The 19,372-nt window shown below is 40.6% G+C and overlaps 1 protein-coding gene across 2 annotated transcripts in view; it reads left to right on the forward strand.

Annotated features, from left to right (window-relative positions):
• Positions 1 to 17,454, forward strand: part of slc1a7a (solute carrier family 1 member 7a) — a 90,762-nt gene extending 73,308 nt beyond the window's left edge. For both annotated transcript variants that reach the window (XM_063064238.1, XM_063064237.1), the window contains 3 exons: positions 3,818 to 3,952; positions 4,076 to 4,175; positions 17,129 to 17,454. In XM_063064238.1, coding sequence (XP_062920308.1) covers positions 3,818 to 3,952; positions 4,076 to 4,175; positions 17,129 to 17,341 — 448 coding nt within the window. In that variant the 3' untranslated portion in view covers positions 17,342 to 17,454. The remainder of the gene's footprint in view (positions 1 to 3,817; positions 3,953 to 4,075; positions 4,176 to 17,128) is intronic.
• Positions 17,455 to 19,372: the final 1,918 nt, after the last annotated feature.

Raw genomic sequence — 19,372 nt, forward strand, 5'->3', positions numbered from 1 at the left:
TGGAGCAAAATTAGGCTATTTGGCCCATTGAGTCTGCTCTGCAACTCAATCATTGCTGATCCTTTTTTCCCCTCCTCAGCCCCACTCCCTGGTCTTCTCCTAATAACCTTTGATGCTATGGCCAATCAAGAACTTGTCAATCTCCACATTAAGTACACCCAACAACCTGGCCTCCACAGCTGCCTGTGGTAACAAATTCCACAAATTCACCACCCTCTGGCTAAAGAAATTTCTCCACATCTCTGTTTTAAATGGACGACCTCAATCCTGAGATTGTGCCCTCTTATCCTAGACTCCCCCACCAGGAGACACATCCTTTGCACATCTACTGAGTCTAGGCCTTACAACATTCAAAAGGTTTCAATAAGATCCCCCTGATCCTTTTAAATTCCAGTGAGCACAGGCCCAGAGCCATCAAGTGTTCCTCGTATGATAACCTTTTCATTCCCGGAATCATCCTTGTGAACCTCCTCTGAACTCTCTCCAATGCCAGCACATCTTTTCCTAGATGAGGGACCCAAAACCTTTCACAATACTCAAGGTGAGGCCTCACAAGTGCCTGTATAAAGCCTCACCATCACATCACCGCTCTTGTATTCTAGGCCTCTTGAAATGAATGCTAACATTGCATTTGCCTTCCTCACCACCGACTCAACCTGCAAGTTAACATTTAGAGTGTTCTGCACAAGGACTTCCAAGTTTCTTTGCATCTCAGATTTTTGGATTTTTCCCCATTTACAAAATAGTCTGCACATTTATTTCTTCTGCTAAAGTGCATGACCATGCATTTTCCAACATTGTATTTCATTTGCCACTTTCTTGCCCTTTCTCCTAATCTGTCTAAGTCCTTCTGAATCCTTCCTGTTTCCTCAACACTACCTGCCCCTCTACCAATCTTCATATCATCTGCCATTTTGGCAACAAAGCCATTTATTCCAGCATCTAAATCATTGATATACAGCATAAAAAGAAGCAGTCCCAACACCGACTCCTGTGGAACACCACTAGTCACTGGTTGCCAACCTGAAAAGGGTCTTTTTATTCCCACTTGCTGTCTCCTACCAATCATCAAATGCTCTAACCATGCCAGTAGCTTTCCTGTAATACCATAGGCTCTTAACTTGTAAGCAGCCTCGTGTGTGGCACCTTGTCAAAGGCCTTCTGAAAATTCAAATATACAACATACAATGTGATCCCCTTTTTCTTTCCTACTTGTAGTCTCCTCAAAGCATTCCAACAGGTTCAACAGACAAGATTTTCCCTGAAGGAAACATGCTGACTTTGTTCTATCTGTCCTGTGTCACCAAGTACTCCATAACATCGTCCTTAACAATTGATTCCAACATCTTCCCAAACACTGAGGTCGGGCTAACTGGTTCATAACTTCCTTCCTGCTGCCATCCTGCTTTCTTAAAGAGTGGAGTGACATTTGCAATTTTCCAGTCTTCCGGAACCATGCCAGAGTCCAATGATTCATGAGAGATCATTACTAATGTCTCCACAATCTCTACCACTACCTCTTTCAGGCCCCTAGGGGGCAGTTCATCTGGTCTAGGTGGCTTACGTATCCTTGGGTCTTTCAGTGTTCTGAGCACATTCTCCCTTGTTATAGTATCTGCACTCTCTTCTCTTCCCTCACACCCCTCAACACTTGGCACACTGCTAGTGTCTTCTACAGTGAGACAGATGCAAAATAGTCATTTAGTTCATCTGCCATCTCCTTGTCCCCTGTTATTCTTTCTCCAGCTTCGTTTTCTGGCAGTCCTATATCCACTCTCATCTCTCTTTTATTTTTTGTACACGAATAAAAGCTTTTTCTATCAACCTTGATATTGTTTGCTACTTGCTTTCATATTTCATCTTTTCCCTACTAATGATTTTTTTAGTTGCTTTCTGTAGGTTTTTAAAAGCTTCTTCTATCTTCTCTATCTTCCTGCTAATTTTTACCTTGTGTATGCCCTCTCCTTTGCTTTTATATTGGCTTTGATTTCCCTTGTCAGCCGTGGTTGTATTATTTTGCCACTTGTGTACCTGTATTTCTTTGTTTTTGGAATACATCTATCCTACACCTTCCTCATTTTTCCCAGAAACTCAGGCCATTGCTGCTCTGCTACCATCCCTGCCAGCATCTCCTTCCAATTTACCATGCCATGATAGTGTAGTAGTTAGCATGATGGTACCACAAATGGAGTTTGGGGTTCGATTCTGACACCGTCTGTAAGAGTTTGTACATCTTGCACATTACTGCATGTGTTTCCTCTAGGTGCTCCAGTTTCCTTCCACAGTCCAAAGATGTTAGTCGGTTAATTGGTTATTATAAGTTGTCTTGTGATGAGGAGGGAGGGGAGGGAGGAGGGAATGTCGACTCAGACCATGAGAGGCTTGTGTCGGGCATTTTCATGCCTTACAAGGTGCAGATTGGAAGTCTGTGTGGGGCGCCACTCCTTGCACAGAGCAATGTGTGGTTAAGTGCCTTGCTCAAGGACATAAACACTCTGCCACAGCTGAGGTTCGAACTAGCGACCTTCAGATCACTAGACGAACACCTTAACCACTTGGCCACGTGATGAAGTTAGCATTAAATATGTGAGTTGCCGGCCGATGCAGCTTGTTGGGCCAGAGGGGCTGGTTCCATGCTGTATCTCTAACAAAACTAATAAAATAAAATGTTTGCAGTCCTAGATGAGACATGCGTGATCGTTATTGATACTGGGAATTTTAAAACGCTCACCTGGCTTAAAGTGGCAAGGGGAGCAAAGATGTGGGAGAAAGATAGACTTGTTCATTTTGTGGTCCTGATTCAGCCAAGCCACAACTTAAATCTGTGCAAGTGTGGTAGCCTTTGCAAAGCTGGCTGGATCCTTTTTTAAGTATGCAGATTATGTACTCTATCTGTGCCAATTGCTGAAAAATGATCAGATGTGGAACAAAAGATGTTTTCAGCTCAATTTCACAGTGATGCACAGCTGAGATAAACTAGTCCACGTTGGTGACTGTGGTCTGTACAACTCAGCTTCACACCTAGCAGTCAGAGAGGCAAAATAGTAATTTGTATCATGATGAGCATCCTGTACCCGGCATCTTTAGTTGTCAATCCATGCACACACGCTGTAAACTGTCTATATTGCAGAACAGGCAGTACTTTGTGTAGCAGATACTGGAATGGAGGAGTTGGCATTTGATGGTGTTAGCATCTGGTTATCAAATATACTCATCATGGTTTCCTGCTGTCACAAAGTACTGAATTTGATTTTTTTTCTATGTTTACAGAAGGCCAGACACAATTGTCATTTCAATCTTTTCTTTCACTAGAACTAGCACAATGGTTTTTGTTTATGGTGGCCTTGTATAAAATTGGCCAGTATCTGCAGTTAAACTTTTGTACTTAAGACAAAAGTAGGATATGGACATGTTGCTGAAGTCCATTTTGAAGTAAAATCCAGTTATAAGGTTTATGTTGTGTCAATACAGCAACGAAGTAAATAATGAATATTACAGCAGTGGCACCCAGGCTAATAAACTTTCACAGAAACGATGTCTGGGAGGTTTGTCCAGATCTTAATGGGGATTAAACAAGCAGCTGCCATTGCTGCCTTCAACCTTGAAGTGCTGAAGTCTTCTGACCAGACCAGAGGTGAATGCTGAAGTGTAGTATTGTCCTTGACGTCTCTCTTTTTGATGTAAATAGAACAATGCAAGAAATGTAGGTGCAGGGTAAATTCCTTAGTTTTGGGTGCAGAAAGGAGAAAAAGCAGATCAAAGTACATATAAAGGAGGAATCCATGCTGAACTCTAAATACCTCTGTGTCTTGTCTAGCATAACAGCAACAGCAGCCAGTATAGGTGCCGCAGGCATTCCGCAAGCTGGCCTGGTGACCATGGTGATCGTTTTGACATCAGTTGGACTTCCCACAGATGACATCACTCTGATCATTGCAGTGGATTGGGCATTGTAAGATTTTATATTTATATATTTTAATAGAAATTCATATTACTTATTCCTTGAAAAAACAATTGGCTGTCTTAACCATTATTTCCACAGACTGGTAATATTAAATGACTGTTTCTTTTAAAGGGATAGATTTCGAACTATGATTAATGTTCTCGGAGATGCTCTGGCAGCTGGAATTATGGCTCATATCTGCCGAAAGAATTTTACTCAGGAAAATGATGAAGTAGGAAAATAATTTTTTTGTATTCTTCTCAAATTTATTTTAATCCAGTGGATCTGTCTAATGATTTTGAACGTTGAGTAATAATTGATCTTGGAAAGAAGTATGTAATCCCCATGGAAACACAAAACAAAGTAAAGAATCATTACTATGTGGGAGACCAATCAGCCCGTCAAGTCTGTGTTGACCCTTTATAGAACAATCCTACCGGTTCTATTCCTTATTATTTCCTTGCAGCCCTGCAAAGCAATGTACTTTCTTTTCAAATCCACATTTTGAAACTCCTGATTGACTGTTTCCACCATCCCTACCATTCATGTAGGCTTCAAGGTCCAGATTATAAGCACTGTCTATGTACAATAAAAAGTTAATTTCCCTCAGACCTTTTGATCCTCAGTTCACATCTGAATCCCTGTTCCTTTTGGTCCTGAACAGCCAAACTGAACAATATTTTTTATCATCTAAACTCAGCAAGATCTTGTTTATCTTTGTCAAATCTACTCCAAGTCAAATTTCAAAGTACATTTACTATCAATGTATACATTATACAACTTTGAGATTTTTCTCCTTTCAGGAGACAAAGAAACAAAACAAAGAAACCCAAAGGAACCCATAAAAAAGAAGACTGTTAAACAGCCAATGTACAGGGGGGAAAAAAAACAAATTGTGCAAACAATAAAAGTAAGCAAATGGCATTCAGAATGAAGGTGAAACCACAGAGACAAAGCCAGGCATCCCTGCAGCCGGAGCAGGGCACACCCTCAGTTCAGTGCAGAGCCGAGTAAACATCACAGAGCAACAAGCTGAACCAGCCCGACCTCGCGTCTGTTCCTGCACCCTGCCTGTTCAACCTGGCTCAGTGTTTACATCGTCCGAACATCATGTTGTTCCTTGCTCCAGGATCCGGGCCCTGTCAATTTGACACACTGTGGGCCTGGAACCCACTGCCATGTTTCAGCCTGTGCCTGACCTTTCCAAATTGGCCTGGGGCTCAGACTGATCAAATCTTGGGTCTTTCCTCACTCTCGGATTTGGTCGACGGGCTTCGCCCCAACTCTGCCTCACCTCCACTCAGCCTCTCCATTGTGTGCAGTGATCGTTTACCAGAAAAAGTGTTATTAATAAAGCATTTAGTGGTATTCTTTGTTTTGGTTGCCGCAGATAGGTAGTTGCTGGACGACACCACTGTCATCTTCTGTGCTTGAAGGAGAACACTCAGCATTAAGTGTATATATCAGATTCCCTACATGAACGCCGACCCATTCACCCCAAAGCATTTTGATTATATCTGTCTTGCTACCTCGGTCATGGCAATCAGGATCATGCTTATGCTTCTGAATGGTCTAAAATTACACATCAAAAATACTCTTTTTGATAAATTACTACTACTGCTAATGTCCAAAATCTCATTGTAAGGACATGCTTTCAGATGAGGAAATGCTTGTTTGAAGTAGGATTGTAATAACTACATTTCCTGAGTTGTATTTTTGTGGATTTTGCTCAGTGTTGGGAGTGTTATTTAATTTCTTCATTTCAACTGTCTCTTGCTACCTCAAGTTTAGTGCTGTTGTTCCTATAGAAACTCCAGATGAAGAGTCATGCTGTGTGAAAACAGCCCCTTCAGCCCACTGAGTTTACTCAAATTATCAAACACACATTTGTAGTAATCCTGCGCAAATGCCATTTTATTTTGCCTGCACACCCAGCACTCTATCAGATTCTGCATTTGCTACAGGCCAAGGGGAATTTACAGTGGCCTGGTAACCCATCAACCAATGAATTGTTGGGATGTTGGGATGTGGGAGAAAACTAGAGCTCCTGGGTAAACCCCTGTGATCATGGGGGGAATGTATAAACCTCACACAGACAGCAGCCAATTGTAGGAATGAAACCTTGTTTCTGGAGTTCTGTTAGTTAATTTGTGGAGGGAGGTAAGTCTGGCCCCACTTTTTCTTATATTAATGGCTTTGCAATTCCAGCAACTGGTGAAAGGATGATGCTTGTCATTGACCTCAACTAAAAAAAAATTGTCTTTCTTTTCAAATCTTTTTATTATTATATTATTCAAAAAAAAATAACATGAGTACATCGAAGTAACAACACTTACAATGTCTCAAGGAAAAAAAAGTTATCTTAAAGATTGAAAAATTTTGTGATAATAAAAAAAACCCTACTAAGCAGAAAAAGTGGGGAAAAAAAACCATTAGGTGTACAGCCCCGGAGCCATGCATCATACAAAAAGCTTCAAAAAATAAACATCAAACTGCCAGCAAGAAAGAAAAATATACCAAAAAAATTACATAAAAGTTGCTGGTGAACGCAGCAGGCCAGGCAGCATTTCTAGGAAAAGGTATGGTCAACGTTTCTATGTGAGTTGCTTGAAATTCCAGCATCTGCAGATTTCCTCGTGTTTGCGCCAAAAAATTTACAGTTAGATCGTGGAGAAAATCTATCAATTAGCTCAAATGATAATAACGAGCAAATGAGCCCCATCTTTTCTCAAAATCAAATAAAGCTTCAAAGGTTCAGCTTCTAATTTTCTCCAAACTAAGACATAGCATCACTTGAGAGAGCCATTGTGACAAAATAGGAGCTGATGTATCCTTCCACTTCAACAAAATGTCCCTCCTAGCTATCAATATAACAAATGCAATAACATGTTGGTCAGACACAGAAATACCATGGATATTTTGAGGAATTGTTCCGAAAAGCACAGTTAATTTGTTAGGTTGTAGATTAATTTTAAGTGCTTTAGAAATTGTCGAGAAAACTGACATCCAGAACTGTTCCAATATAGAACAAGACCAAAACATATGTGTCAGTGTAGCACCTATCTCAGTTTTACATCTATCACAATAACTATCAACATTAGGAAATATTTTAGAGAGCCTCTCCTTCGTCAAATGATAACGATTACAATTTTGTTCCCTTAGTAGACTCTATGAAGTATTTATTTAGTAGATGGAGTCCACTTACATTTTCACTTGTTCATGTTCATGTAGTTAAAATGATGATTTTACCAAAATTTTATATTTATTTCAGAATATCCCTTTTTTTGACTAAGAAGTTTTTTGATTGGATTGATTCTATTATTTTATCTTTTATTTGGAGTAATAAAAGACTAAGGATTAGTAAATGTCACTTACCAAAGTTGAAAAAGGATGGAAGTCTTACTTTGCCTAATTTAAGAATGTATTATTGGGCTGTTAATGTTCGATACATGTCCATTTTGGTTATATTAGGTTGATAAAAATGATCGGCCAATATGGGTAGACCTGGAACTGAAAGCTGTGAAACAGTTTTATTTAACCTTGTTATTGGGAGTTGCTTTACCTATACAATTAGCTAAAGTTGCTTATTTAAACCTATACCCTCTGATTAAGCATTCTTTACAAATTTGGCTCCAGTTCCGCAACTTTTTTAATCTTAAAAAATTTAAACTTTGTAGTTTAATTTATCAAAATTATTTTTTAATCTTTCTTTGAGTGAATTTTTTTACTTTGGAAAAACAAAGGTAGTAATTCTTTTTTGGACGCAAACAACAGGAATTCTGCAGATGCTGGAAATTCTAGCAACAAACATAAAAGTTGCTGGTGAACGCAGCAGGCCAGGCAGCATCTCTAGGAAGAGGTGCAGTCGACGTTTCAGGCCGAGACCCTTCGTCAGGACTAACTGACGGAAGAGTGAGTAAGGGATTTGAAAGTTGGAGGGGGAGGGGGAGATCCAAAATGATAGGAGAAGACAGGAGGGGGAGGGATGGAGCCAAGAGCTGGACAGGTGATAGGCAAAAGGGATACGAGAGGATCATGGGACAGGAGGTCCGGGAAGAAAGACAAGGGAGGGGGGACCCAGAGGATGGGCAAGGGGTATAGTCAGAGGGACAGAGGGAGAAAAAGGAGAGTGAGAGAAAGAATGTGTGTATAAAAATAAGTAACAGATGGGGTACGAGGGGGAGGTGGGGCATTAGCGGAAGTTGGAGAAGTCGATGTTCATGCCATCAGGTTGGAGGCTACCCAGACGGAATATAAGGTGTTGTTCCTCCAACCTGAGTGTGGCTTCATCTTTAAAGTAGAGGAGGCCGTGGATAGACATGTCAGAATGGGAATGGGATGTGGAATTAAAATGTGTGGCCACTGGGAGATCCTGCTTTCTCTGGCGGACAGAGCGTAGGTGTTCAGCAAAGCGGTCTCCCAGTCTGCGTCGGGTCTCGCCAATATATAAAAGGCCACATCGGGAGCACCGGACGCAGTATATCACCCCAGCCGACTCACAGGTGAAGTGATGCCTCACCTGGAAGGACTGTTTGGGGCCCTGAATGGTGGTAAGGGAGGAAGTGTAAGGGCATGTGTAGCACTTGTTCCGCTTACACGGATAAGTGCCAGGAGGGAGATCAGTGGGGAGGGATGGTGGGGACGAATGGACAAGGGAGTTGCGTAGGGAGCGATCCCTGCAGAATGCAGAGAGAGAGGGGGAGGGAAAGATGTGCTTAGTGGTGGGATCCAGTTGGAGGTGGCGGAAGTTACGGAGAATAATATGTTGGATCCGGAGGCTGGTGGGGTGGTAGGTGAGGACTAGGGGAACCCTATTCCTAGTGGGGAGGCGGGAGGATGGAGTGAGAGCAGATGTATGTGAAATGGGGGAGATGCGTTTAAGAGCAGAGTTGATAGTGGAGGAAGGGAAGCCCCTTTCTTTAAAAAAGGAAGACATCTCCCTCATCCTAGAATGAAAAGCCTCATCCTGAGAGCAGATGCGGCGGAGACGGAGGAATTGCGAGAAGGGGATGGCGTTTTTGCAAGAGACAGGGTGAGAAGAGGAATAGTCCAGATAGCTGTGAGAGTCAGTAGGCTTATAGTAGACATCAGTGGATAAGCTGTCTCCAGAGACAGAGACAGAAAGATCCAGAAAGGGGAGGGAGGTGTCGGAAATGGACCAGGTAAACTTGAGGGCAGGGTGAAAGTTGGAGGCAAAGTTAATAAAGTCAACGAGCTTTGCATGCGTGCAGGAAGCAGTGCCAATGCAGTCATCGATGTAGTGAAGGAAAAGTGGGGGACAGATACCAGAATAGGCACGGAACATAGATTGTTCCACAAAGCCAACAAAATGGCAGGCATAGCTAGGACCCATGCGGGTGCCCATAGCTACACCTTTAGTTTGGAGGAAATGGGAGGAGCCAATGGAGAAATTATTAAGAGTAAGGACTAATTCCGCTAGACGGAGCAGAGTGGTGGTAGAGGGGAACTGATTAGGTCTGGAATCCAAAAAGAAGCGTAGAGCTTTGAGACCTTCCTGATGGGGGATGGAAGTATATAGGGACTGGACATCCATGGTGAAGATAAAGCGGTGGGGGCCAGGGAACTTAAAATCATCGAAAAGTTTAAGAGCGTGAGAAGTGTCACGAACATAGGTAGGAAGGGATTGAACAAGGGGGGATAAAACAGTGTCGAGGTATGCAGAAACGAGTTCGGTGGGGCAGGAGCAAGCTGAGACAATAGGTCGGCCAGGACAGGCAGGTTTGTGGATCTTGGGTAGGAGGTAGAAACGGGAAGTATGAGGTGTGGGAACTATAAGGTTGGTAGCAGTGGATGGGAGATTCACTTTTTTGTTGGATTTATTTAACGAAGATAGCTTGATGTCTTTTGAACAATAAGTTGATAAATATTCTCTTTCATACTCACACTTCTTACAATACCTTCAAGTTAGACATTTCTTACAAAAATATTTAAGTAATTTTCCTTACATATTGGAGGCTGACCTGTTAGATACTATTATGAGTATGAACCCTTCGACGAAGGGTTCTATTGGAAGAATTTATAATTTATTATTACAATGGGATAAGTGTCCCTTATTTAAGATTAAACAGGATTTGGAAAAGGAACTCAATTTGACTTTGATGATGGAGGATTGGACACGGATTCTGAAACTGGTTAACTCTTCTTCAATCTGTGCTAGTCATTCACTGATTCAATTTAAAAATATATTGTCAATATATCCCCCTCAACCATATCCTTTGGCAGCTCATTCCATATACTGACCTTGCTCTGGGTGAAAAAATACCTTCAGTTTCCTTTTAATATTCTCCCCTCTCACCTAAACCAATGGCCTCGTTCTTGATTCCCCAACCCTGGGAAAAGTACTACTCATGCATAACTTTATACATCTCTATAGGATCACCCCTCATACTCCTACATTCAATGTATAAAAGAGTCCCAACCTGCTCAGACTTTCTCCATAACTCAGCCATTCAAATCCCAGCAGCATCCTCATAAATCTCCTCTGAACCTTTTCTAGCTTAATGGTGTCTTTACTACAGTAAGCTGACCAAAACTGAGCACTATATTCCAAATGTGACCTCACTAACATCTTGTACGATGACAATATAACCTCCCAGCTTCTATACATAATGCCCTTACAGATGCAGGCCACCATGCGAAAGTTACCTTCATCAGCCTATCTACCTGTGATGCCACTTTGAGGGAACAATTTACCTGTACTCCAAGGACCCTCTGTTCTATGACACTCCTGAGGGACCTTCTGTCACTGTGAATGCCGTACACTCATTTGTCTTAAGACAATAAGACATAGAGGCAGAAGTAGGCCATTCAGCCCATTGAGTCTCCTCCGCCATTCAATCATGGGCTGATCCAATTCTTCCAGTCATCCCCACTCCCCATGCCCTTTGATGCCCTGGCTAATCAAGAACATATCTATCTCTGCCTTAAATGCAACCAATCACTTGGCCTCCACAGCCGCTAGTGGCAACAAATTCCACAGATTTACCACCCTCTGACTAAAGTAATTTCTCTGCATCTCTGTTCTAAATGGACTTCCTTTAATCCTGAAGTTGTGCCCTCTTGTCCTAGACTCCGCTACCATGGGAAGTAACTTTGCCATATCTAATTTGTTCAGGCCTTTTAACATTCAGAATGTTTCTATGAGATCCCCCCTCATTCTCCTGAACTCCAGGGAATACAGCCCAAAAGCTGCCAGACGTTCCTCATACGGTAACCCTTTCATTCCTGGAATCATTCTTGTGAATCTTCTCTGATCCCTTTCCAATGTTAGTATATCCTTTCTAAAATAAGGAGCTCAAAACTGCACATAATACTCCAAGTGTGGTCTCAAAAGTGCCTTGTAGAGCCTCAACATTACATCCCTGCTCTTATATTCTATACCTCTAGAAATGAATGCCAACATTGCATTTGTCTTCTTCATCACTGACTCAACCTGAAGGTTAACCTTTAGGATATCCTGCACAAGAACTCCTAAGTCCCTTTGCATCTCTGCATTTTGAATTCTCTCCCCATCTAAATAATAGTCTGCCCATTTATTTCTTCCACCAAAGCGCATGACCATACACTTTCCAACATTATATTTCACTTGCCACTTCTTTGCCTATTCCCCTAAACTATCTAAGTTTCTCTGCAGGCTCTCTGTTTCCTCAACACTACCCGCTCCTCCATCTATTTTTGTATCGTCGGCAAATTTAGCCACAAATCCATTAATCCCATAGTCCAAAGCATTGACGTGTATCGTAAAAAGCAGTGGTCCCAACACAGACCCCTCTGGAATGCCACTGGTAACCAGCAGCCAGCCAGAACAGTCTCTGGTTTCTGCCAATCAGCCAATGCTCCATCCATGCTAGTAACTTCTCTGTAATTCCATGGGCTCTTATCTTGCTAAGCAGTCTCATGAGCGGCACCTTATCAAAGGCCTTCTGAAAATCCAAGTACACCATATCTATTGTATCTCCTTTGTCTACCCTGCATGTAATTTCCTCAAAAAATTGCAGTAGGTTAGTCAGGCAGGATTTTCCTTTCAGGAAACCATGCTGGCTTTGACCTATCTTGTCATGTGCCTCCAGGTACTCTGTAATTTCATCCCTAACAATTGATTCCAACAACTTCCCCACCACTAATGTCAGGCTAATAGGTCTATAGTTTCCTTTTTGCTGCCTCCCACCCTTTTTAAATAGCGGAGTAACATTTGCAATTTTCCAGTAATCCGGTACAATGCCAGACTCTATTGATTCTTGAAAGATCATTGTGAATGCCTCTGCAATCTCTCCAGCTAATTCCTTCAGAACCCAAGGGTGTATTCCATCAGGTCCAGGAGACTTATCCACCCTCAGACCATTAAGCTTCCTGAGCACCTTTTCAGTCGTAACTTACACTGCACATACTTCACTTCCCTGACACTCTTGAATGTCCAGAATGCTGCAGATGTCTTCCACTGTGAAGACTGATATAAATACGCATTCAGTTCCTCTGCCATCTCTGCGTCTCTCATTACAATATCTCCAGCGTCATTTTCTATTGGTCCTATATCTACCCCCAACTCCCTTTTACCCTTTACTTACTTAAAAAAGCTTTTAGTGTCTTCTTTGATATTAGTCGCCAGCTTCTTTTCATAATTCATCTTTTCCTTCCTAATGACCTTCTTAGTTTCCTTCTGCAAGTTTTTAAAAGCTTCCCAATCCTCTATTTCCCCACTAGCTGTGGCTTCCTTGTATGCCCTCTCTTTTGCTTTTACTTTGGCTCTGACTTCACTTGTCAGTCACGGTAGTGTCCTTCTTCCATTCAAAAATTTCTTCTTATTTGGAATATATCTGTCTTGCACTTCCCTCATTTTTCACAGAAATTCCAGCCATTACTGCTCTGCTGTCCTTCCTGCTAGTGTCTCTTTCCAGTCAATCTTGGCCAGTTCTCCCTTCCATGCCATTGTAATTTCCTTTATCCCACTGAAATACTGACACATTGGAATTTAGTTTCTCCTTCTCAAATTTCAAAGTGAACTTGATCATACTGTGATTACTGTTCCCAAAGGGTTCCTTAATCTTAAGCTCTTTTATGAACTCTGGATCATTGCACAACAGCCAATCCAGCACAGCCAGTCCCGAGAGGGCTCAATAACAAGTTGTTCTAAAAAGCTATTCTTTAGACATTCTACAAATTCGCTCTCTTGAGGTCCAATACTGGCCTGGTTTTTCCAATCCACTTTCATGTTAAAATCCCTGACGATCATCATGACATTGTCTTCACAAAATGCAACACCTTGCTCTTACCCAAATTAATTCTGTTTGCCTGCTGTACAAAACTTAGTCGTGCCACATTTGGAATAATATGTGCAGTTCTGGACACCACATTACAGGAAGGATGTAGAGGATTTGGAGAGGGTGCAAAAGAGGTTCACAGGGGTGCAGTCTAGATTAGAGAGTATTAGCTATAGAGAGAGGTTGACAAAACTTGGAATGTTTTCTTTTGGCATCAAAGGCTGAAAAGTGGCCTGATCATTATTCACTCTAACTATTCCTCTTAATATCTTGTTCTCCTCTATCATGTCTCCTTTCATCCTCCTTCTCTCCAAAGAGTAAAGCCCTAGCTCCCCTAATCTCTGATCATAATCCATACTCTCTAAACCAGGCAGCATCCTGGTAAATCTCCTCTGTACCCTTTCCAATGCTTCCACATCCTTCCTATAGTGAGTCGACCAGAATTGGACATAGTACTCCAAGTGTGGCCTAACCAGAGTTTTATAGAGCTGCATCATTACATCACAACTCTTAAACTCTATCCCTCGACTTATGAAAGCTAATACCCCATAAGCATTATAGTATAATAATGATTAGATAAAAGTATTAAAATAAATAGAAGGAGTAGAAAAATATTCAACTTGAAACATCTGGAGTGAGGAAAGAAAAGTTCGGAAGTGTTAATAAACTAGAGCAAGGTATGGAAGAATTTAATGAGAGATTCCTCTCCTTTACTAAAGCAGAAGACATTAATCTGACAGTAATTCCACAACAATGATGTTTTGGCATGAGTAAACCAGACATGACGCGTCTGGTTTCATATGTTAATATCTTGTACACCTCTATCATGTCTCCTCTCATCCTCCTTCTCTCCAAAGAGGTGTACAAGATATTAAGATATTAAACCAGACGCAGCACGTCTGGTTTACTCATGCCAAAACATCATTGTTGTTGAATTACTGTCAGATTAATGTCTTCTGCTTTAGTAAAGGAGAGGAATCTGTCATTAAATGTTAAACCAGACGTGCTGCGCTGAATCTTCAAATTTATTCTCAGACTGAATTAATTAGGCCTGGCAGGAGGTAACCCAAGGGAGTTGGAGCTGGAAACCAGTCCGTAAGGATTGGGAGCTCACTGACATATTAAATCACGTGAAATCAGCACTCAGAGATTGCGCTTCCACAGGTCTCTAGAACGAAGAATTCCAGACACTCGACCATTTTGAGAAAGGAAAAGCTTCCTCCTTTGGATGGTTTCTTATTTCTGAATCTATGTCTCCAAGTTCCCAATATCGTAAAGAAAATATAATCGCAACATTTGGCCAATCAATCACCTTCAGAGTTTTCAGTTTCAATAATACTACTACTTTTTTATTTTCTCTACCTTGCCTTGTTGGAATAGGTGGATTTACATGAGGAAGCACTTTTTGAGTTTCTCTGTATCTTTGCTGGAGACCCATGATGTTATGCAGAAGGGCTTCCCCTAATCTGCTAAGAAAGTGATGACATCCCATCATGAGGATACTGTGAGCTGTTCTTATTGTCTGCTCCATTAGGCAAAACTTCACTGAGCACTGTGATGAGAATGAAACTGAGATGAGTGAGGGAATACTGCGAAGAACAATCCTGATGGGCAGCATGGAGATATTCTTGCAGAGTGTAGGCTTTTGTAAAGCATGCAGTGTGTTAGATTTAACACTACATGCTTGTGGGAATGTGCTAAACTGGAATTGTGCACGATACTTCAGCTCTGATGGATCGGGCTGTGTGTCAGGGAACTCTCCATTTGCCAATCATATGCAATAAAATTTACCTGTGGTACAGTAATGTCCAAATATAGCTGCAAAACACCATGGAATGCATTGATTATTAAAGGAGCTGAACAAATGAAATCAGAAAATGTTTAGAAGTCTCAATAGATCAGGTAGCATCTGTGATGAAAAATGATAATTTTACAAGTTGGAGACCCTTCAGCAGAACATGGATCTTAAACACTAGATCTGGTTCTCTTTCAACAGGTCACGTCTGGCCTGCTGAGCATTTTAGACCATAAGATTTAGGAGCAGAATTAGGTCATTTGACCCATAGAGTTAGCTCCACTATTTCATCATGGCTGATCCAATTTTCCTCTCAGCACCAATGTCCTGCCTTCTCCCCGTATCCCTTCGTGCCCTGATCGATCAAGAATCTATCACCCTCTGCTTTAAATATATATAAAGACTTGCCCCCCCACCCCCCACAACTGCCTGTGGCAAAGAATTCCACAGATTCACCACTCTCTGGCTAAAGAAATTCCGCCTCATCTCTTTTCTAAAAAGACACCCCTCTATTCTGAGGCTGTGTCCTCTTAGACTCTCCCACCATAGGAAACATCCTCTCCACATCCACTCTATCAAGGCCTTTAGGTAGGTTTCAATGAGGTCACCCCTCATTCTTCTGCATTCTAGTGAATACAGGCCCAGAGCCATCAAACGCTCTTCATATTGCAAGTCATACAATCCTGGAAATATTTTTTGAACCACCTTTGAACCCTCTCCAGTTTCAGCACATCCATTCTAAGATAAGAGGCCCAAACCTGCTCACAATACTCCAACTGAGGCCTCACTAGTGCTTTATAAAGTTTCAACATTACATCCTTGCTTTTATGTATTAGTCCTCTTGAAATGAATGCTAAAAAGGTATTTGCCCTCCGCACCACAGACTCAACCTGCAAAATAAACTTTAGGCAATCATGTACAAGGACTCGCAAGTCCCTTTGCACCTCAGTTTTTTGTATGTTCTCTACATTTAGAAAATAGTCAACTCTTTCATTTCTTCTACCAAAGTGCATGACCATACACTTCCTGACACTGTATCCCATCTGCCATTTCTTTGCCCGTTCTTCAAATCTAAGTCCTTCTGTAGTCTCACTACTTCATCAAAGCTACCTGCCCCTCTATCTACCTTCATATTGTCTGCAAACCTTGCAACAAAACCATCAATTCCATCATCCAAATCATTAACAAATAACATAAAGAGAATCAGTACCAGCATAGATCTTTGTGGAACACCACTAGTCACTGGCAGCCAGCTAGAAAAGGCTCCCTTTATTCCTACTCTTTGCCTCCTGCCAATCAGCCGCTGCTTTATTCATGATTCAATCTTTCCTGTAATAGCATGGGCTAGTAGCTTGTCAAGCAGCCTTATGTGTGGCACCTTGTCAAAGGCCTTCTGAAAATCCAACTACACAACATCAACTGAATCTCCTTTGTCTATCCTGCTTGCTATTTCTTCAAAGAATTCCAATAGATTTGTCAGGCAAGAATTTCCCTTGAGGAAACTATGCTGACTATGGCCTATTTTATCATGTGCCTTCATGTGCCTTCATATACCCTGAGTCGCTTAATAATCAACCCCAAATCTTCTCAACCATTCAGGTCAGACTAACTGGCCTGTAGTTTCCTTTCTTCTGCCTCACTCGCTTCTTGAAGAGTGGAGTGACATTTTCAGGATTTTCTGTTTTCACTTCTCATTTTGAACAGCTGGTGTTTTGGTTTTAATTTTCAAATAAATGCAATCATTGTATTTTTAATTAGAGGAACTGACTGAGAGCTCTGAATGTCTCCTGCATTTTGAAATGTCATCAGTTACTTCTTCCCTCATTAAGAATTTCTTTAAGTTGACACCTGAGATATTAGGAATAAATTTTCCCCTTCACTGCTGTATTGCTGTCTGTTCATCGTCTCTCTGTTCATTAGTAGGTAAACCAGTGGTGCTGTAATGAATGGTAATTCACATTACCAGACTACTACTCAACAATGTTGGTGAAAAGTATACCCCTGTGATTTTGAATCTTGACATGTCATTTGCATTTGACAACACATTTTAACAATTAGGCAGCTTATCAAGTTATCTACTCTGCTCACTATATGTTTTTGTTTCCTAATTAGGTTCCACTGATTTGTGAAACAAAGCCGGGAAATATTAATCAAATCATGAATTATCAGAGAAATGGATGTACAAGTGATGCTAATAAGACAGACAGACATCTCTGTGCAGGTGCCACAGATGGATCTCATCATGATGTACAAATGGAGCTAGGTCTCAGCACCAAGAAGGATTATTGCACTATTGAAATAGATGAATTGGAGACAAGAGTATAGTCAGAGGAATGCACCTCAATGGAATACTTCATGTCATGCTGGTAACATGTGTGACTACCTCACAACTGGAAATGTTGTATATACAGGAGAAATGACAAGTGGAACTTATGGTAGTGCAGGAGGTGCACACTGATTCAAACTGCTTTGAATTACTACTCATTTTTTTGTGAACAACACGTTATTTCTGTGTAGTCAATACAAAGTGTTGGTTGTTCATCTAGGTTATTTCATAAAAGGTGCAAAGGAATAACTTAAGAATGTCTGTTCTTACATTTATTTTACTTGCAGCAATAAAACAAAGATAATTAAATCTATTTGTCATTGTCAATTTGTTTTTGTTCCCCATTTTCCCAAAGGTTTGTCGACACTAAATTCAGTCAGTGGGATGAGAAAGCAGGCAAGATCCTTCTGCATGATGTTCTAGTATACAATTCATCAAAGGATCACTGATTATTATCTAGGAACTGCAGTCTTTTTGAAGCTATTCCTGATATCGGAATCTGTCTATGTCGTTTTTGCTAATAACCAGGTCAAACTTTGCTGAAATTTACTTTGGATCTATGTGGACTTTCTTCTTCCTTGGCTGAATGAAAGGTCAATAGTTCAATTTCTAATCCTCCCCCAATCGGTATGCCCAAAGACTGGATGATTGATAGCCCTATGGTAGCTATCACTTTAAAGATTTTTAACAAAACTCCACTGTCTTAAGTTCTTTATTATGTTGGAAGAGTCACTCTCTTCCTGAATTTTAATCTGTATTCCTGCGAGATGCATATTATGGTTTTATTCACTTGGGAGCTGAATTTAATGTATTTACATCATTCTAATATGTTTTCACTCCAAATCCTTTCTAAGCACTTCCAGCTAAAAATCCTGATGCATGCCAGCTTCAAGCACTCAGCCAAACCTGTTAATTTCATGTGTTCTGAGGAGTCAAGTGAAGAGCTCAGAACCAAAATCAGATTTAATATTACTGGCAAATGTCATGAAATTTGTTGTCTTTGCAGCAGCAGTACAATGCAATACATAAAAATAAGGAAAAAAGTGAATTACAGTAAGTGTATATATATATACATACTTACTGTAATATATATAATTAAATTCATAAAGAGAGTGTGTATATAAATATATTTAATATATATGTATATAAAATTAAACAAGTAGTGCAAAAATAGGAATAAAAAAGTAGTGAGGTGTTCATGGGTTCAATGTCCATTCAGGAATTGGATGACAGAGGGGAAGAAGTTGTCCTTGAATTATTGAGTGTGCGCCTTCAAGTTTCTGTACCTCCTTCCTGATGGTAGCAAAGAGAACAAGCTAGGACATATGGATGATGAGGGTCCTTATTGGTGGGTGCTTCATTTTGAGGTATTGTTCCTTGAAGATGTCCTAGATACTACAGAGGTCAGTGTCCATTATGGGACTAACTACAAGTTTACTACTCACTGAAACTTATTTTGATCCTATGCAATAGCCCTCCCATACCAAGCATGCAGCTATTACTACTCTTAAGAAGAGCAGAAGAGAAAATAAGTTAAACATCAGGTTTTAAAAGTTTGTTTACTATAGAATGAAAGTAAAATTAAGAGGTTAATAGTTGTTTGTTCTTCTTAGAAGAAAGCAAAACATTGAGCACTTTTATCAAGTTGTTGAGAACAAAATGTATGTTTGCTATGGCTGTATGGATATATAAGGAATCTTCCTATTTAAAAATAAAGATTTAAAATGTAATTCTTGGGAAATTACTTTCATTTTTTAATTATGAATCAGTCATTTCTTCAGCAAAAAGCTTTGAAAATTCCAGTGGGTATGGAGTTGTACTTCATTCTGAATTCAGTTGTCTTATCTGTGCTGCTATTGTTGAAAAAAGTTCCTCAGCTCTTTTCAAATAAATTCCTCCTCATTTCCCCTACAAACCACAAGTTTGCCCTACAATTTTGACGTACTAAGATGATTTTCCAGAAATGTGAGAAACTTAGGATATTTGTCTCAATTAATTAGCCAGAATACTTTCAAAGGAGTTGAGATTTG

This window comes from Mobula hypostoma, chromosome 12, assembly GCF_963921235.1.
Source record: "Mobula hypostoma chromosome 12, sMobHyp1.1, whole genome shotgun sequence".
Lineage (NCBI taxonomy): Eukaryota > Metazoa > Chordata > Chondrichthyes > Myliobatiformes > Myliobatidae > Mobula > Mobula hypostoma.